At 44.0% G+C, this 21,274-nt stretch overlaps 1 protein-coding gene across 1 annotated transcript; it reads right to left on the minus strand.

Annotated features, from left to right (window-relative positions):
- Positions 1-8,807: 8,807 nt before the first annotated feature.
- On the minus strand, positions 8,808-20,543 carry LOC119211516 (BTB/POZ domain-containing protein KCTD16-like). The gene is made up of 2 exons (XM_037462487.2): positions 18,720-20,543; positions 8,808-10,550 (listed from the first exon to the last, which is right to left on the minus strand). Exons 1-2 carry the CDS (start codon positions 19,540-19,542, stop codon positions 10,099-10,101), a joined length of 1,275 nt encoding a protein of 424 aa, XP_037318384.2. The 5' UTR covers positions 19,543-20,543; the 3' UTR covers positions 8,808-10,098.
- Between the last annotated feature and the right edge of the window lie 731 nt (positions 20,544-21,274).

Below are 21,274 nucleotides of genomic sequence, written 5' to 3' on the forward strand. Positions count from 1 at the left end.
GAATCCAGCTCACAAAAGACAGGTATGCAGTGCGTTTTCAGGTCATGAGAACGGACTCGGTCGTGACCGGTCGAAAGCCTGGTTCTTGGACTTAGAAGTGATAAATGTATTCAGAGCAGCAGGCAGCATCTGCCAGATGTTATCATTAACATCCTTCCATAAAGCAACTTTGAGATTCTTCCAGCCCATTTTGTTCTGCCTGGTGCTCCTCTGCTAGAAAATTCCAAAGCTATACATATTTCATATTTGATAAATAAATGAAACAACTTCTTTTCTTACAGCTGGGTAATGCACTGAGGTGCTCCTCTACCTACGTATGCTGGCGCTTATTATCGTGGCTCTGACTTTGTTTCAGTCAATGCTAAATGTGGTTTGGCTCAGGCACGTTTTCACTAGTTTCTTCTACCTTGCATCAGACGCTGGCATCAATAAACATTCATGTTTGAATAGAAGCTAGTTATGTTCAGTCTGGAGCCCTTATCAAGAATGTTATGAATCAAATATTTTGCACAGTGTCAAAGTTTCTCAATGTTTATTCTGTCTTTGCTCCAAAGCCTCCAAAATAAACTATAATCATTTATGTGTTTCCTAAAGTCACCCGAATGACCTACTTTGTGTGCTCTCCGTCGGCCGGGTTGGGTCCCATGATCCACATGGGACCTGTACTTGATACCGCTGTCCTACCTGTCAGTCTGCAGGCGGTTTGCATCAGCAGCACTTTGGGTCACGTGTCTTTAGACCTGACCTCACCTTTGTGATTCTGCGTAAAAGTCAACTCAACGTGACTAAAAACAGAGCCTGAGGGAAGCGGTGCTGCTCCCTGTCAGAGTCAGAGTAAAGTTGGAGCTTTTCTGTCACGTGGGGTGGTGGTGGTTTGTCGGCAGGAACAATGGCGTGTCAAGTCTTTTGGTGAACAAATGCTACAGCAGCTGTTTGAGTTGGAGATGCGCATGAGGAAAACTAAAAATAGGACGCGCACACCTCTGAGCCAGCTGCTTCTTCACTTCCTTTGGGACTACCTTTGCGTCTCCCCTCTCTCCCTTTTTTAGGCCTCTTGCTCTCCTCCCTCTCACGGAGTGGCTGTTGTTAGCCCTCTCTTTCCGTCTTCCCACTTTTTTTAGTGTCTGTACCTGGCCTTGTGTGTCTGAAACGGGACACCACTCCCCCCCCCCCCCCCCCCCCCCATGGTCCATTATCCAACCTGATGGGAAAGTAGGACACAGTATGGCACAGTACTGAGAAGGTTGCAGTCCTTTGAGTCTTGGGCCCAATGATTTGAGGATTTCCATCCCAGCCAAATACGATCTGGTGGTAAAAAGGATGGTAATATATATTGGAAAAGGATCGTTAAATGGCTGCCCAACATATTTGTGATCCATGGCTGGCGAGATTTCAAACCTGCCTTTGTACTGTAGGAGCTTTATCTTTGTTCTCTTTTCACACATAAGAATAGGAAAAGCTCCATTCCAACTGAACAGACCGTCATTTCATCTGACATCTGACAATGGTCATTTTTGGCGTTGCCTAAGTAGTACTTTGGCAATACAGTGTAAAAGAGGGATAGTGTAGCTTTTACCTTTGTTGTCCAAAAATTGCTGAATTGAAGAGGTGACGTGTTCCATCTCACCAGACAAGAACGTCAGGGATGCATGATTTTATGCAATGCTAACCTTATGCAATACTAACCCTAAAAGGCTTAGAAATTGTTATTCTGCAGAGCCTCAATTCAAAGGGAAACCGAAATGCAGACAAACATGTGGCTCTTTTCCATAAAGGGCAAAAAATCAAACAGGCGCATGTGTGCTGCATGGCGTCTGAATGAGAAAGTAGCTTCTATTTATCGCCCCCCCCCCCCCCCCCCCCCAGATTCTGCGAACAAGAAAATTCTCTTTCACAAAGTAAACGCAGTAACATGATTATTGTGGCCTGCCGCATGTGTGTAGATGATGAAAATAATTCACATCTGAAACGACTGGCCACGTTTCTTTCACTCATCTCCTGTGGAACAAAACCCCCCCCAATCACCCTTTAATGTGCTTTTGTGTCTGATTCCCATTCAGTGAGCAGATACACGTGTCACGCTGTTTGCTTGGTATCAATTTTGGAGAAAGACTCGCAGCATTGAAAATAGGTTATGCAACCTCTGCCTTTCTCTCTCTGCCTCATCGTTATTCAGACACAGAAACCCATCCACACTACAGCGCTGCAGCCAGATCCTATTCTTTGGGAACTGATTTGGGAAGGTAGATCTACATGTGGAAATATTAAAATACTAGTTAAGTTCTTCTGCCAGTCAAGCACCATCGTCCTTTGACATTATTCGAGAGAGAGAGAGAGAGTCGTGGCAGTGATGAAAAGTGTGTCAGAAGTGATTAAGGTAAATGCCATCAAGATGGCACATCCCGGGTCTTGTGGAACCGTGGACGTAATCTGCATGGAAATGTCACCAGTCCCTTGGAGGGCTTCACGTATGTGCTCCAGCCTCCTTCTCACTCCCACACACACACACACACACACACACAAACAAACGGCTTGCACACACTCAGTAACTGAATACTATTTGTTCATACTGACTTCCTTTTAACAACAGCTCTCCTAGGTAGTCCGGCATGAGACTGACACTCAGACTTCTAACCACTGGGCGTGTTGTTCTCCCGAAAGTCGATCCCGTGGAAAGCGAGGTGTCTCCTCGCCATTCTCTCGAGGATTTCGGCTCCTGCTCGGCCAGGTCTGTGGTCTCCTTCGTCTGAAGTTAATCGCTCAGCGGACCTGTCCCTGACTCGTGGCTGGCACCCAAACTGTGGATTCATCACAGAGCTCAGTATCACGCTGCGCTCTCACCTTGACTTCACTTACTTGAACCTTGTAACTTAAAAACCCAAACAGCAAAATGAGACCTGAGGCATTCAAGCAAATGATAGTCAGGGAAGATTTAATCAGTATTACTATTGAGGCTTTGGTTCAGCTGTGTAAGAAGGCTGTAGGTTATAACTACACATGTAAGCTGTTTGATTGTGTAAAGGACTGTGATGGACTGAGGGTGACTAATCAACAGTGGCCTAATTTGTAAATCAGTCATTCTTTGGTGTGGAAGCAGGCCACGATTTAATGCCACAATCAAAATCAAAACCAATCACCCAGGCTTTCAGGTCCTGAAGGATTATTTTTGACTTTGTGCCATGGCAATCAAATCCACGCCATCGTGGCGTTTCCACTGGAGGATTAGATGGTGATGTCAGGAATCTGTGTCAAATCCTTCCCCGGCTCAATTCAGCCATTTGTCACGTTCTCAGATGACAGATGACAGGCTGACGCTGGCAGAGCCAGTGAGGGTGCTGCAGCCCCATGATGAGTTTCAAACTCTTGTTTATACCCCACTCCCCTTCCCGGCTCTTGGCCTCCTATATCCCTCCCCCCCATCCCCCCCACCCCACCCACCCACCCGAGGTAATATGAGTTTTTGAGGTAAATACCATTTGTTTTGTGGCTTTCCTATGGAGGCTGAATAATGGCTTGACGTTTGTGGCTAAATGAGAGTGTGAAGTCGGGGATGGGAGTAATCTGGCCTTTCTTTCTGAGAGGTGACATTGGCCAATAGAGATTAATGAGGGCACAGGGGTCTTTAACACGCTCCCTGCATCAACAGAAACAGCCTCTGCAACGGCTTTTTGTTGTTTACACTTTTACACTTGGAAACAGCCATTTACTTTTTGCACAGTGAAAAACAGAAGTGATAACACGGGAGCCACAGCCATGATATTAAAAATATCACAAGTCCATGTCAGTGTCTTTTAAGGATTTTTGAATAGGTACTTGGTTGAGTACCTGACCGTTTCTTTTGAATTCCAAACGCAATACTTAGTATATTCCATATGTTTAATATGTAACCGTACCTGCTGCAACACACAAATATCCCCCTGGGGTCGAATAAAGTGTACATCGCTCTCCCCATCTATCTAAAATAGCCTCCAAGTGTAAGTAGCATGACCTCTAGACAGCACCTTTTAGCAAAAGTCCATGTTAATCTTTCTCCATTTTAAAGTTTCTATCCATAACATCCTTTCCATGGGGAGACCTACTCTGTGTGATGCATTATTTTTGGTTTTGCACAGGAGTATCTTTGACTGAATGTGTGCACACTTGGTCCCTCCACAGTAGTCTTATTGATTTATTTTTCTAGTTTATGCACTACAACTTCATTTGACCATTATTCTTCTGTGACGCGAGAACATTAATGCTTTATTTTTACCCACCCAGTTGCGAAACAGTAGAAATAGTCACATGCCGCTTTTATTCCCCAAATGTTATGTTTTCAGGACCGATGTCCTTTTAAGTAATCTGTAGATATGTGTGGTGCACTGCTGATAATCACAGAATAATGGTGGCAGGTCAAGCGATGTGGATGCAACATGCCCGCCATCTGCGTGCTACACTTAATCTTTGGGAGATTAATCCGGATGCATCATATGTAACATCAGTGGTTTCTTGGATGCATAATGCCGTCAGATTTGTAAAAAATACTCTGGTGCTCGTAAAGTCCTGCACTGGAAACAAGACAATGAGATGTTAACTTCTGTTTACTGAGTGTACATATGAAATAAATGTATTTGGCATTAATACTGTTCCATTACCAATGAAAATAGATTGAGAATTGAACAATAAAGAATTGTGCTCACTCTGAGCAGCATGCTAGTCACCTACAGCTGAGACGGCTGACGCTCCAAAATGAAATTTAAACTACGGAAAATTCAGCAGACCAACTCTCCAACATAGATCATTTTAGCTTTAAGGTTATTTTACACTCTGATCTGTTTCATTAAACCTGAAGGCCATCTTTCGCCTCGCAGTCTAATTGAATTCTCAAATACTTTAGAGATTATTTGCTTGTACGGTAATAGCTCTGTAATGCATACAGCGCAGGCTTTCTTCTTCGGTCCTTGTTAAAAGGCATGAAATAAATTAACAGCGAACAGTCTTTATCTCGCTTACACGGTAAAAAGGGTTGGTGCTCTTAAGCTATTCGAGGATGTTTTATAAAGCAACGACACCTCGAGGTACGAGATTCTAATTGTGCAGCGCTTGGAAAATGTTGGGAGGAGTTAAGACAATGTTCCACTAGTGATTATTTAATAGGCCGAACACATTGAACACATTAGCTGATCGCAGCACATTTTGACTGTACAAAATCTGGCTGAACAGAAAAGTGAAATATCCTGTATAACCCTAACTCTGTCATAAGATTCAACGTATAAAAAGCTCCTTGCCCATCATTTCAGCCCCTTAACGGACATAAAAAGTGCAAGTCCTTGCCCATTGTCCCATAACATCATAACTGTTTACCTGTATTCGTTGTCTGATACCACAGTTCACAGACCAGCAGTGATTATCTTAGAGATTTACCACACGATGTTTTTATCCGTTGCAATGCACTCCGTCCCATTCCTTTGATTGATAATAGGTGGTGGCCTGCTGAGAAGCACACACGGCGCTGTGAGCTGCTGTGTGCTGTGGTTCCAGCAGTGCTGATCAGTAGCCCTCGGAGGTGATTTATGAGCAATGGGATTTCCGGTCAGAACGGCTTAATTGAGCCTGTATATTCTCCGGAGCAGTCCTTGAGAAAGGGATGGGTTAATGAGGGGGAAAATGACAAGCGGCAGACACTTTGGCCGTAAATCAGCCTCCTTGCGGCTGACAAGAGGAAACGCATTAAAAAAAAAAACATTAGCTACACTTGCACAAATGCTCTGGAGCTTCAAGTTCACTCGACTGACCTCGCGGCACGGCAGTGGCCCGGCCTCTCCGCTGCACCCTGGCATTCCCCCCCCCCCCCCCCCCCCCCCCTCCTCACAGCAGTGCTGGGTGGATCCCAGAGGAATGTGTGGAGCTGCACGGATAAGACGGTACGTATAAGTAGCTGAAATGCTGACGGCGGATGTCTGCGGGGATAAACGATTGTGTGCTCATGGCGCCCGAGCAGTGAGCCGATCGCTGAGGAGGAGGTAGACTCACTGGACTCAGTGACTGCTGAAGTCAGCACTATTGACTGACACCTGTCACTGCAGGAGTCCTTGTTATCTGGAATAATCTATAAAACTAATCGTGTACTCTTTCATTAGTAGAAAGTGCTAAAGAAGCCAGAGACATATATTTTCCAGGTGAACTGGGACACGTAAAAGAGATATTTCTTTGCATTTTTTAATACATTATTTCAGTGCTTTGAGCAACACTAACAAGTATTTGCCTTTGTGGTACTGTTGGAAGCAGAAATATTGGATTACTCAAAATTGGGACGACTCATACATGAATTGATAACACGGTACGTTACAGTAAAATAAAAAAAGATGTTCTTTGTGGTTTTGGAGAACCATCCTGTAAATTCAGTGTAATCTTTTGCTACACAGACTGACTGCAAAGAGTTTTAAAGTTGAGATCATTTTGGTAATAATGGCACTTTCAAATACATTTTTAAAAGCTTGAACTTTAAAAGCTTGAATCATGATGTGTAGTGAAGAAAGGAAACAGAGGTGAAGTAGGAATGAGATGAAAGGAAGTGGTGCCCAGAGACTTAATGTTTTGGTTTGTAACTCCCTGTGAGCCTGTGTTGTGTCCACATGTGTGTGTGTGTGTGTGTGTGTGTGTGTGTGTGTGTGTGTGTGTGTGTGTGTGTGTGTGTGTCTTCCCACCACGCAGGATATCGCTCCCAATTTCCTGCAGGGCGTGACGGGGACGACATTCACTGTGATTTGTCATTTATTCCCCTGGACTCATTTGTAATATGTTCCATCGGTATTTCCACACATTGGACTTGGCAGAATCAGGCCAGAGTAAGACCCCAAATGTTCTCTCAGGCTATGAATTGGCTCCCATTCCTCTAACTACTATCCCTGCAGGCACTTCATGAAAGAGCACAGCGTTGGTTTAGTAAAACCCACAGCTTTGAGCACAATGCGGCTTAAAAATAAGAGATTGACCCTGTTAACAGTCATGAACGTCTTTGCAATATGTTTTTAACAAATAATTAAATGATGTTACACAAATGGGAAAACTGGGCCACAGGATTGTGACTCAAGTGCATATTAATAAAATATTTTGCTGGGATTGCGTTGTCTTCCCCAAAAATGATTCAAACCACCATTTGGCGGGCAAAAACATTTTGAGCCACTGTGCACATGATGGCCATTTGTCTTTTTTTTGTGAAAATTGCAATATTGAAACGTCAGTCATCCAAAATGAGGTGAGTGAGCAGGAAAACATGTTGGTCTCAGATACTCATGGAGACCTTCCGTAAGAAACAGAACCCGTGAAAAAGAAAAGGTGCATGGTTTCTGTTCCTGATGCCCGACTTGGTGAGTACTTCCACACGTCGCCCCCGTTGGAACAATAGCACTGGTTATCACGCAGATGTATAACGTTACACAAAAGGGAATTAAAGTCTTCCAAGTCTTGCATAACACAGAGCCTAAACCTTATGTTCAATGTATACAAAATGAAATCCCGTTTGCTCGGTTTTGCATCACGCCTCCATTATTCCATGTGTGAATAACACTCTTTTCTGGTTGCCTAATATCTGATAAGCAGGGTAATTCTCCCACTCTCAAGCTTTGCAGTAATTTTCCACCACAAGGGCTGTAATCACCCTGTCAGACCTGTCTCGTGCTAAACAAAGCTTTTGTGGGAAATGCGAGGCCTGCCGGCAACCCTGCTGGATGATTGAGGGCGGTTTAGCGGTGGCAGGGATGTTTTTCTGATTGAGGATTTTATGTTACTTTGCATCCTAGAGGAGGATGCTTCCTATCGACCGTCTGTAAAGACTGTAGGGCCAGGGCGAGATCAGAGGCTATTGATCTGTAAGGGAAGCAGAGTGGCGACGGCTGCTTTCAGGTGATTCTGTGGGATAGGCCAGCAAGGTCATCTGGGCCCTGCCAGGTCCGGCTACGCCTCGGCGTGGCGTGTATTTGATGTGCAAAAAACAGATTCATTGATTTCTCATTTTTTAGGTTTTAGAGTGCGAGGCGAAGCGGCGTTTCAAAGCGGATCTGCTTTTCAAAGACGAGGAAAGGGGCATTGAGAGATTTCATGCTGTGTTCCTACTCAATGGAGGCTGAGAGAAAGAGATATGGGTTTAGGGTGCAGAGGGATGGAAAGGTGACTATGTCCCTGACTAATTCATTATGTCACCTTCCCCTTCCAGGTTTTGCATTTTTTTCTCTGCTGCTGTGCGAAGAATCCATTGCAGCTTTGACTAAAATGAAGTCCATTCACATCCTAACCCATATTTCTACAAAATAACAGCTAAATGAAGACATTTAAACGCACTAAGATATTTGTTTATGTCTTTTTTGTAACATATGGGTTGCTGTATTTTCTTACCAGGCGTATAGGTTTCAGTTTACATTCATGCCGTCAGTGGCAAACGTAGAAGGGTTTGTATTTCCCACAATCTTGTTACTGTCATATGCATTTGTGCACATGGAGCCCAATGTATCACAAATCCATATCAAAGCTCGTTCCTTTGAACTTGTGACGATGGCTTTGTTTCCGTCTCTAGCGAGAAGCAGCTCTTTATCAACCATCACAAAGCCGTTTTGGGAGTTGCAGGAATTTGGTCCCCGAGCCTCGCTCCTTATGGAAGCAACGTGGCCACACTGCGAAAATGCATCGGCTATAAATAGTGCTCTCTGTAAATGGGGCTTGTGATGCACAGTTATGGTTCTCTTCCTGTTTCTTTGAAATAGTTCCAAGAGGATGAGACACACATTGAAATGTCAACAAGGAGGGATCTATTTCATTTCTTCAATGATGCCAGTTTTTGTGTGGGGTTGCAAGATGCTTTTGTTTTCTACATAGACTGAAGAATATTAATGGTTTTAATCCAAATGATTTTGTTAATATGACTAATCCTGTCACCTCAGACCAGAGAAATATTGATTTTATTGTTTATGCTTCCTTTTCTTAATGTATCGTCAAATATAAGGTGCCTAACACTGTATTACCTCCGACAGCTTGAGCAGGTAAACACAATATAATCCATTCCTTATTCTCCTGATCTTTTCTTCTCTCTTGGGTGTATTGATCTAATTGTAGCACTGTGAAGACCACCTGAGCATGTAGATTAAAGAAAGCCATAGTTAAAGCTTGTCAGGCCTTTTTAGTAGGGTGGATACGTCTGTCATTGGGCTATTTCTGTTAGGGGTGAGTTTGGTTGACAGGCCAATTATGAGAATAACCCATATTTTTTTTTAAAACTATAATTTCCATGTTCGTTGTAATTGTAGCTTACTGAAGATTACAAGGTTGACTCAGACTGCAGGCCTACTAAGAATAAATTCAATTTGAACCCATTTATTAGCTTTTTTGCACACTTACAATCAAGTCAAATAGCCAAAAGCATACACTCTACCTACACAACATCATCTATCCAACACATAATGACAACAATGGACATCATTTTACAATGGCAAGAAGATCTAGGCAGTGCTTTCCTTTAAGTGAGCCCCAGTTGGAACACACCATTTTTACTCATCACACAAAAACAGTCAATTTGAAAGTTTGTTTCATAGTGCATACTAATGCTAAGGGTGAGATGACATGCAGTGCCAATGTGAAATATCAAAGCCTACTATGATGTATGCAGTGTGTGTTATCGGTGGAGTAAAGTGATAATCCATTGCCAACGCACAGCACCATTTCGGTACGTCCGTTTTTAAAAACCAGCTCCTGTGGACATTTTCACATACAGTGTGAGATACGTTGATGGAATGGAAACAATGTTGCCCTGAGGTTGCTTTGTTGCTTTAATAGTGATATAGTAGTCAGTTCTCTGAAGAGAGAGCGGGGTTAAGGTTGGTTGACCCCCAACAGGAGTCACCTGATTCACACAATGTGCTTATTACACACAACAAGGTGCATACCTAAAAAATCAATGTGTCCCACTGCTCTGTACTGTGTGTGCTCAGCTAATCATGCTGGCAGTGTCCTTTTTTTTTTCTTCTTTAAATACGGTATGTCCCTTAGAAGGTGCAATGTATTGCCTATGCAGTGGATTCACTCCATCGAGTTGACGCGATGACTACCGCCACCTTCTTTCTAACCCTCATTTCAGAGACGGTACTTTCTCAGGAGCTCGGATTGCCACATGTACTTCCTCTCCGGAAAGCGATCAGGAATCCTGATGCGCCGGAAGTCCTGGATGCATTTCTCCAGCTCCTGTGCTGGAGTCATCTTCTGCTTCTGAGCTTTCCTCTTTGCAGCCTCTCGATCTCGAACGCCGAAGGTTCTGACCCTGAGCACGTCGGTCTTGCGGCGCATCTCCGCCTGATGCAGCATGTGAGCTGATCCTTTGGGCATCGGGCGGTCCAGCGTCTGGACGTTGGGGCGCCGGCGGACGGGGCCGCAGATCACGGTTCCTTGCGGGGAACTGGCCTCCGACTGGGTCTCAGAACAGGAGGTGGAGAGCTCGTTGAAGGAGGTGCCGCTCTCTCCTTCGCGCTCGCTTTTGTGGCTCTTGCAGCAGCATTCACAGTGGGAGGACGCCCACCTCGAGGGCCCACCTAGGAAACAAAGCACAGAGACGCATTGCTCCCTTGTTTTGAACACAGGCAGTACACATTCTCCTGCAGCTCAATGCTTCTTCATGGAGTAATGCACTGTGAACCAATGTCCCAGCTGTCTGTATGGTGACAGATTCCAGCTGTGATCAAAAGAAATAGTTGCACCGATCGAGCAAATGCTGACAATTACCCACACAGCAGTTTCAATGCCATGCAAATCTATCCGAACAAACATCAGATGAATGTGTGTGGGGGGACTTTATTTAGAGGGGTAAAAACGTAACAACATGAATGTTATTGACTTTGACATTTAATTGCTAAATTTCAAGGAGGCTTGGAGGCTGTGCATATTGCTTCCTCAGATAACGAGAGGCCCCAGAGCTCAGCGCGGCTCAGTGCGACTCCGTAGAAGATCTCATTTCCCAAAGCGAAGCTTGTCTTGGAGCCAAAACTATTTGCTTACGCGTCGCAGTTTCTCATTGGAACTGTTACCCGACTTCCTTGAATTTAGTAGGTGGCGTGTTTTAAGATCCCTCAAATGACCCCACAGGGTGTTTTATATCTTTAGTGAGGCAGCAAAGTAGAAAAGGTGAGTTGACAAAGAATAATTCGTCCTAGTTTGGTAACAGAACTGGGTCAGTTAAACAGATGTACCCGCTGGTGTCCTGACCTCCAATCTTGAGGTTTACACAGTCACTCAACCAAGTAACACGAGATTCTGCCTCTTCACCCTAATTTGTCCTCAATGTAACATAAATAGCAGTATATGATAAATATGTCCTGTTGCACACAGGCAGCTAATACATCTTAATGCCTTTTTCAAATGTGATGATACAGACTCAAAGGCGATGATATCTCAAGGCGAATGATGCATTTGTCCATTACCTCATCCCAGTGCTTGCATCAATTTATGCTGAACAGAGTTGAAGGGGGATTTTAACCTCTCTGCACCCACTGTAATAATGACCATATTTCTAGTGGGATGATTGTGTTCAACTGATCGTAAAGAGAGTCACTAACAGCTTTCTAACGGCTAATCCATGAGTAAAAGGGCCAATCAGTGCGCCAGTTTCCTCCCGCAGAAAAGGAATCAAGCTGAATCCAGCCGACGTGTCGCACCAGGCAAATGGATGCAGGCGCTTTAGTGCGGAAGATCAGGCAGAGCATTGTTTCTAAATGGATGGTTGTTGTACACCAGAGGGCCATCCCGTTTAGGAAACTAGCCAACACCCAATAATAGCATCATCAAATTTTTAGACGATGCAGGCCCTCTCTGTTGAAGTCTCTGATGAGGCAGAGAAGGAACTGGGCATGTCATGTTTCTAAACAAAACATGGACAGACAAGAATATAGAAATCTGTGTGTGTCGTGAACGAGAGCACAAGCGGTGTTTTGGACAAAAGAGGCTTGGTGTCAGGCTTCGTTGTCCCCTTGCGAGGCCAAGACAGGAAACGACTAAGAGCCTGTGTCAGGAAATGCAGTCCTTCTCTGGCCCGCTTAAACAAGTGGGTGTGTGCAATACCCTTTGGTACCTTTTCAGGGAAGCCGTGGATTGGATTGTGTTTTTTAGAGGGATCTACAGCCTGTCTCATGGATCATATTGCAACCCCATTAAAAGACTATGGCTGCTCCTCAGACCAGACGGCACTTCTCATAAATAACTCAGAGAGGGGGAGTGGAGTTCAGCACAGAGGTATGCAGGCCCGTTACGAGGAGTAATCGCAAACTCCTCCCCATCTCTAATGAAAGCCGGGATGTTTGTACTCGTGCCTGTGAGGGGTCAGAGTTGTGTGGAAATTCAAGTCCCGGGATATTGGATTAAAATGTAACATTGTTATGTGCTGAGAGGTTTTAAATGGCAGAAAAGTAGGACATGATAGGGGTTGAAGGCACAGCGCTCTAACAAACAGATTCAAATGTCAGTGGCTATTTTGCCGTGAGTTTTTGTTCTGTGCTTCTAAACAGACCCATCGAAGGCAGACATGGGCACTATTTTCATTTTTCAATTGATTCTGAGTATTTTGTGATTTGAATTCAATGGGGCCAATAAAAAAAATCTAATGTCATTTGTAACAAAATAACAAAATCATATTTAATCTTTGTTTAAAATACTCAAAATACTTACTTAGATCATCTATCAAGATGTCAACTAGCTTGACGTATAACTTCTGTCTGGGTCTGACTACATGGATATACACGTAAAGGTTATAATATCAAGCTAGCGATCAACGCTAACATGCTAATGGTGCAAGCATGCTGCCTAGGCTAGGCCAGTGCTAGGAAGAATAAAGTACCCTTTATTAATCCCCTGGGGAAACTATTGTCAGTATTCGCAGTGAGCTGGCGGGAGAGCAGCAGTTATGGGTTAGGTGTCTTGCTTAGGGACACTTTGACATGGGACACAGCTACTGAGGTTTGAACCCTGCTGCTTCCAGCTGCTCCCTGCGCCAGTCACGAGTCGACCTGTCAGTCGAGTATCGAGCTATAGGGAGATCGGAGGCTTGTATAACCCCCGATAACCTTACCAAGACACGTCTGACCATCTGATCTTGCCCTGTATGACAAGTTAAGTAAAGTTTTTTTTATCTCCTGCCATGATGTATTCTTCTGTGGCGCCGTTTGTACAATGTTGCACGTTCTAAAATTCTGCGTAGTTTCGGTACATTGAGCATTACCATATGAACAAATAAGCAGGACAATATTCATGTGTCACTTTTTCAAACATTTAGAGACAAATGCATGTAAATACATGCAACAACTTTTCCAAGTACAATGTTTGGCAGTAACACAAAGTTGTTAAATAATATAAATATTTAATCTAAATGTAAATGTTAAATGTTATATATAAATGTTAAATATAAATGTAAATGTTAAATATAAATGTTAAATATCTATTACCACACTTCCCCAATGTGTGTCCCTTGTGTCTTGTGCCTTGCTTCCTGGTCCCTGTTTTCCATTTGACATTTGACAGTTCAGTTAAAATACAGTTTATTTTTTTTTTTTTGCATTTCAGTCCTTCTGTCTGTAAACAAGACTCTAATGCTTTGCTGTACCAAATTGTGAGGAAACAGAAAAAACAGAAAAAAAGTATTTTCTATATTTTCTGGCACCAGTATTTTGTATTTATTTGTTTATTTGTGGGGTATTTTGTATCACAATGTATTCTATTTTTGCCCATCCCCAATTAAGGGTGTGTGAGGATTATTTCTCTGATGTTTGAGCAGCTCTTTGCTTCCAGAGAGGCAAAAATATAAGAAGGAACAAGAAAGACTCATCACTCAGAAATTTCATTTTGTTATTGTACATAGCCAGGAGCCATTATGCGATTTATTTCAGATTTGCACTTGAGTGACCCAAAGCTGTCTGCTTTTGATGTGAACTCTGTCCTCAATCTAAATCAAAGAAAATAACTTTAACACAAAACGTATAAAGGCAAATCAGTGTCAAAACACCAGCGCGAAAGAGTTGCAAGCAAAGGATTTTCAATTTTTGTAATTTGCTCGCTTTTGAGACCTCTTTGCTCGCAACATGGTATCTGCTGGATTCTTCTGAACTCTTTTGAGAATTGTACATGCACAAAACTATGGAAGCCTATTTCCACACCAAAAATGGACACCTCTCTGTAACCGTAGTGATGTTGACAACCAGCTACAATCCTAATTCACCATCATTTAACCGACGAGAGACTTTCTTTTGCCGCACAATAAGACCAATTCCTCCAGCTTGCAGGTCCACTATAATATTCTCTGACCTCGATTTTGATGGAATTTGGGGTCTTGCAAAAGTACTTTTTCAACCTACAACTGTACATTAGGGTTGATATTCTCTGGCAGTTGAATTCATGGAGTAAAAGTAATTTGCCAGGAGAAGCTCTGATCTTAGACACACTGTTGTATTCTCCAGCTCCCACAAATATTGTTTAGCTTGCATCCGCCTCAGGAGGAGTGTAGTTTACATGCTTGTTAGCTCACAAATTAGGGCAGCGTGTCCTTACAGCAAAGAGAAAGGCTTGTCTTGCAAAAGCAGTGACAGTCCTTACAGGGTGATGGAAATCCATTTCACCAAGTCCTATTTGCTATGAAAGTATCACTTCAGCAGTTTAGCTACAGCCATCCTCTCGCATGGTATAATATTGTCTGTAATATTTGCATAAAATTGGATTTGTCAATATTAATGACCTGCTCCGGCAGTGACGAGAGAGAGCTGGAGAGAGACGGACTGGGTGACCCAACAAGTTTTACATGATAATTCAAGGACACTCTCACTCCCACGTAGACTGACCTGCTCTCTGTGACGAGAGTGAAAGCTTCAGTGGCTAATTGTCAATGACAAGAGGGTGTTGTCCCCTCGCAGAGTCACAGGGTGGCTGCCCCGCCGCGCGGGTCCCCCACAGGGCGATGAACAAGCAACTTAGACGGAGTGAAATGTCTAAAACAGCCTCTGCCTACGGGCCTGTTCCCTCCCTGCCTACACCCCTCCAAGGCTAAAAGCACTGATGAAGCGAGATGAGACGGGGGAAACAGCGACGAAGGTGTCCTGGGTACACACCGAGCTCTTGGCCTCCCTGCAGAGGCTGCAGGAAAGACGAAGGGCCTCACCCGACCCTCCCCCTGTCAAGATGATATTCAAGAGTGACGTCTAAGGAAAGAGAACTCAATGTTCAAGCATCTGATTCCCCTTTTATTTCTGCATCATTCCCTCAAAATATATCAATTCTTCGGGACATACTTACTCCCATAGTCTACAGCCCCAGCGCCATCACAATCACTACCTCATGACCTGCCGCATGCCAACACACAGGAGCGTGTCTTCGGGAAACACTCGGGCCTACCCACAATGTGAGCTGCACCATCTAAGTAGCCATTAACGGTCTCTGGGAGGATCATTAAGGTGTTGGATGTCAAATGGTAAGAGCTGTTATTCCCGCTCTCTTCAGCTGTAGAGCACAGAAGTGGAAGAGCCGGCGATAGAAACAGACGGTATTCAAATTATGTCAAAAAATGTAAGTGAACTCTGTTCTAACTGTATTTGTTATTTTAAAGGAACATGGAGGTTGTATGAATTTTATGTTTGGATTGAAGGGTTAACTTTTCAACATTGCAACTGCAAATGACTTAATGTGGGTAATCCATCAATTCTTGTTTAGTCTTTTTGTTTGTCAAAATTGCATTATCATCACTTGGTAATGAAGTTCCTAGGGACTGTTTGGAAAATGACCTGCAAGACACCTTAAAATTCAGGGCATTGGGCATCAAATAACGATGGTTTTGAATAAATGTGAATAAATGTGTTTTCCCTTTGCATCTGCAGTTCAATAAGCTCAAATTTACTCCCAATGTGATGCAGTTGGTCTACATGAACTGATGAGGTGCACAAGGCGCTTTCTTCTTCTGACCATCCTCCTGCCCCTGCTCTTCTGTGTACCAGTTATTCATGGGAGCGCCAGCCATTATTCGTAGGCACCGGCAATCTATCCACACTGCAATAGGCTCTCCGGGAGCTCGGGGACGGCCCAATCTTTTCCTCCATTACATCCAAGCAATTGATTACTTTCCCTCCTACTTCCTCCCGGCCGCCTTGCGGCCATTGTTCAGGAGCAATTATGGCCACACATCATCTCGTTCACGGCTCCAAACGAAGACTGCACATTTGTATTAACAAAGCAAACCTGGCCTGGTCCGCCTTTACCGTACGCGTCTCAGATGAAACCTTAGGATGGAAACTGTCGACGGTACCAGTGTTCACTGATGATTTGCTCTGCCTCTGTGATGTGGACGAGGTGACGTCGAAGCAGGCTATGATGAGGCTGTGTCCACGACGACGAATAATTTCCATCTCTAAATTGAAATATGACTTGTGTTTCAAATTGCCTTGAAAGTAGGTAAACATTTATCTTTCTAATTGCATCTCTATCCCACATGACATTGAACATATTTTGGGATCACAGATTGCTTTTTAATTAGCCAACAAGCTCCTCTTTGCCCCAGAGAGGATAAGCAATAAAAAACACCAACTGAGTAGTTAGAGTTGTAAATCATTACATAAATATTCTTGTCACCGCATAAAAAAATAAAAAAATCTCTCTATAATGGCAGTCAAACTGCATGTCTGCTTGACAAATAACCAGTAAAGATCATCATGGCAACCCAATAGCTACGTCATAATTGTGATTGTGATACCTTTGACTGGTCATCTTCGTATCTAACTTCAAAAACACCACAATTGATAATGACTTTTTATATTGACTTTAGTTTGCTAAAACTAAAAATGTTGCTCAGACACCTCTTGCATGTAAGACACATTTGTTTTAGCCTAAGAAAAAAACTAATGGTATGAATCCAACCGATCACACAGTAAGGAATATGTACTGTTGGCACTTTGACGGGAGTCCACACAATTGAGGAGAGTGAGTGGAGCATGAAAACAACTGACGTGTTTAACAGGAAGAGCAACACTGGTCAGTCCAAGGAACTGACAGGCTGGAAGAAAGTCCATCAATTAGTGCACCAAACTGCTCCTTTTAACTTTCTTACTTTCCCTGGGATTCGATTGGTTCGAGGTCGTGTTAGAGCGGTGAAATCTTCTGCTGAAAACAACGATGAAGCACATCTGCTTAGTGCCAACCTCAAAGGTGCATTTGCACATGCATTTGGACTACCTGCCCTAGGCCAGCCCGTGTCCCACATTCAGAATCAGGTTAGAGGATTTGTCTTGAAAGTGGATGCGAGCCGCTGTGCTGCTGTGAAGGCAGGGCTCTCACGCATGTCTGCCCCTGATGTGTCTATCCATCATCCTGACTAGGCTTTTGTCTCCCAATGCCCGCTATCTATATGTGTGTTTCCTTTCACCCTCACCTTGTCTTCTCTCCTTTAATGGAAACCCCCTATCTCTCCCTCTTCTTCCGTGTCTCACCACCAAACAGTTTTCTTCCCTCTCCGCCCCCTCAGACCCCATGAACTTTTCTGTCTGATACTTACTTTAATCTATTTTTGCAGCCCCCTCCCTCTCTCTTCTCTCTGCCTCAGTTCTCTCTTCCCATGGCTTGGTCTCATGCAACTTTTACTCCCTGGTCTCTCAGCCGCTCTCTCCGTCATCTTCCCACCTCTCCCTTCTTCACTCTCCTTCAGCTTGCTTCCTTAAATTTAAACTTGTGTTTTTTTGTGCTTTTTCTTATATCGTCAGTCCTTCCTTGGTGCTGCTTCTCCCTGTCCCTCAGCTTTCTTCATATCCTCCTTCCACTGTCTCTGTCCAAGGGCACTGCCTCTTTGGGGATAGGGATGAACACCTACACCACATGCCGTGCTCCAGAAAGTGGAATGAAACTCCAGCCTGGCTAGATGATTGTGATGATGAAGTCAAGGCAGCCCCCTCTTTCATAATTAACCTGTATTTAGAACACTATTGGTAAACCATATGTCATGTCATTCCTCAGCCCAGCCCTCCTGCACCTCCAACCTTGACCCACTAACAGGGCTCTTCCAAAGGGAGCATTACAGAATAACGAACAAAGTGCTTTTTAACTAGCCATATGGTACAACTCCTTTCTCTACAGAGAGTGGGATGAGCCATATTTGCAGCTAATTAAGGCATTTGCCAATGAACAAAGTCGTCTTCGAGTGAAAAGCCATGCTGATTCAAGAGAATGTGTAGCAGCATTCATGTGAATTGTGTGCAGCCCACCGGTGTTATATTATTCATAACCCATCAGCAGTTGGGTTATAATGTTTACGCATGACGCATGTGTACTTGAAGTGTAGCAGCAATGTGACTCAACTTCCCTGAGGCCCGAGGCAAGTTAGCCTCTTATCTCGGGCCCCAGAACAGAATGCAAGAATTTTTAGAAGAATGTGCTGGAACCAAGTGAGCTAACACGGAGCAGTTTCTGCAAATCATTTTAAATCCAAACCATTAGAAATATTGTTTTTCATGCTTGTGAAAATGTGTGTGGTTCAACTTTTTTACCCCATTTTATTAATGGGAAAAGAGCACTTTCCGTCTCGCATGCAACACCATTATGACGGCCTGGATGCCCTTATGTGAGAAAGGGCACTTGGGCTTTTGGTTGTGTTTTTGGTTGTTGGCATGGTAATTATTTCTGGAGGTCAAAGCCGCCAGCTTATCTCTCATCACGCCGGAAAGCAAGAAAAAGGAATAAATCTGACTCACGGTAGAAGATGTACTGCGCGTAATTGGACCAGACCCTGTCATCCGCGTAATGACCGATGGAGGACGCAGTCAGGGACGAATTGCAGGCCGCAATGTGAAAGCCGCTCTCTGACAGCATGTCAAAAGCCCTCTCCAGGTGCCTAAACTTGAGGTAAAACCTGCAGGTGTAGCGGTCCGGTGGTCTGTCCAAGTTCCTGTTCTCATTCAGGGCGTCTCCAAATACCTCTTTTGCCAAACCAATCCTACTGCTGATGAAGATCTTCGACAACTTTTTCGTCTTGACATCAATTTGACTTTCTCTGCCTCCACCAGCGCACACGCCTTTGAACGCGACCGTGATGTAGCCATACCTCCGGTCCGAGGAGTAAGAGGGGTAAAATCTCTGGTCGCTTCCCTGCGACGCATCATCCAAGTCGCTGTTGTACAAGTCGTCTGGTAACAGTTTGGAATCATCGGACGACAAAAGTTTGGCCAAATCTGGCAGCTGAAAGTATTCCGCCTCTCTTTTCAATCTTCCTCTCTCGGGGAAGTGGTCGGGGAGGACAACTTGCTTGTCTCTAAGATAATCTAATACATAGCGAAACAGAAAGCCATCTCGGTCAATAAAATAACGCCCTCTAAAATCCCGGGACAGGTCATTTGAAGACCCCTTCTTGTTAGAGAACAGCTTGCCAAGTAACGAATTTGGAAAGCTTGATAATGTGGCATGGCGAGTGTAATATACCTGTCCACCCACGTTTAACTCAATTACATCAGATGGAGTATTTTGCACCGACACTTGCTCTTTTGCAGGTTGCGTTTTGCAGTTTTCGCTCAGTGCCATTTTTCCAGATATTGTACGAAATCCGAGGCTCGATCACGAAGCGCAAACGTCCCAGAAGTTCAGAGTGTGGGGATTATCTGCATGGTGTTGACGCCCTCAGACCCAAACGCATAGTCTTGAATCAAGCTGCAGTCCTTTTATCCAGTGTCCCATTACAAAGACTCACAAGGTGTGCTCACAGTACATCCTTTAACCCCATGCGTAAGTGTGCTTGCACACGGTGTGTCCTTTTTGAACAGAAGCAAATAAAAGCAGCGAGCGCATCATGTTACACGCATCCACTGCGTTGGGTCATTACTGGGATTTTAAAGCTATGCAATTCTCACTTTTCTCTGAAATTTCCCAAAAGTAAAAAAAACATAACAATTTTCTTCTTCGTTTATCTAAGTTTTCTGGCGAAAGCTCCGCCGTCCTGCGTCTGGTGTCTGCTTTAATCAGCCCAAAATGATTTGAAGAGGGTGCGTGCATCCCGTCATTCTGCTACCAAGCGTCGCTCCGGACAACTCGGATGCTGAAGCGTGGTCCGAGGTTGCTTAAAGAGAGGAGGGTGAAGGTGCGACTCCTGTGCACACGCATCTCCCCAAAACTGCTGAGCGCGGAAACGTTTGTTCCGGTGTTAAACCAAATGTTGCTCCAAGCTGTGCGCGACAGAGAATGCGAGAGAAAAAAAAACAAAAGAGAGAGAGAGAGAGAGAGAGAGAGAGAGAGAGAGTGAAAATCGTCCCATGAAGTAATGTCTTACATCATCTTAAAGGAAAATGACATTTACAGAAGATCGGCATTAAACGGACTGATTCGTGAAATTGTGAGGCAGCTGCGAGCGGCGTGCAGCTGGCGGAGAGGATTCGGGTCTAATGCAGATTTTGCGGATTTAATCCCTTCTTCTGAGTCTTCAAAGAGGCTTTCGCATTTACATTTAATGCTTTTAGCTGACGCGTTATCCACAGAGATGGGTGATGGGTTAGGTCCCATCTTGCTCAGAGACTCGTCGGCACTGCTATTCAGCTGGTGAACTGCAGGATGCCACTATACTTCTTAACTCCTTCATCGCAGACAACGGTTCAAATATTGACATGATGTCAATCCTTGTGGCACTCCTCTGTATCAGATAGAAACATTCAAGCAGCAGTGTCACTTCCAACACCCAGAACAATGTGGCTCAATGCGAAAATGGATCTCTTCCTATTCTTGAACGAGGGAATTCCTATTTCAGCACCACGGACAGATCTCAGCCCGCCCTCAGGCTCTTAATACCCCCAAATAGTGATTCAAGAGTAAACATCAATAAATTGGTTGCTATCTCTAAATTGTACGCAACTATGGGTTTTGAAAGTAAACGTAACGCAATGCGAGGCCCGTTTCCCACGATAAAGGGCATGTTCCTTGCGGTTTTCTCAGTATAAAGAAACTCAGAAATAGGAACCCTCATTACTGAGTCATTATTTCTCCACTATAGAAGGAGGACATGGGGCATGTGATGAGTGTTCTCGTTGAGGTTCTGGGTGAACTTGCCATCACTTTACCTGAGACATAAAGCGAAGAATTCAGTTTGATGAGAAATAGAGCTTATAACTGAAGGCTTGGCAATGCATGTCATCATATGACATACATGACATGTACATGTATGTGTTGCATATAAACAATGTCCAGCTCAAAACATGCATTCAAAAGCGTTTGAGGAGCGGAATCTGGACAAAGTATGGGCCAGTTTGTTTTATTTATGAAGTAAAAG

This window comes from Pungitius pungitius, chromosome 2 (genome assembly GCF_949316345.1).
Source record: "Pungitius pungitius chromosome 2, fPunPun2.1, whole genome shotgun sequence".
Taxonomy (NCBI): Eukaryota; Metazoa; Chordata; class Actinopteri; order Perciformes; family Gasterosteidae; genus Pungitius; species Pungitius pungitius.

What these genes read in the sequence shown, in the direction of transcription:
- LOC119211516 (XM_037462487.2), bottom strand. Translation starts at nt 19,542, where the DNA reads ATGGCACTGAGCGAAAACTGCAAAACGCAACCTGCAAAAGAGCAAGTG. An exon ending in CGCGCAGTACATCTTCTACC is followed by an intron (nt 10,551 to 18,719) that starts GTGAGTCAGATT and finishes TTTGTTTCCTAG; the next exon opens with GTGGGCCCTCGAGGTGGGCG.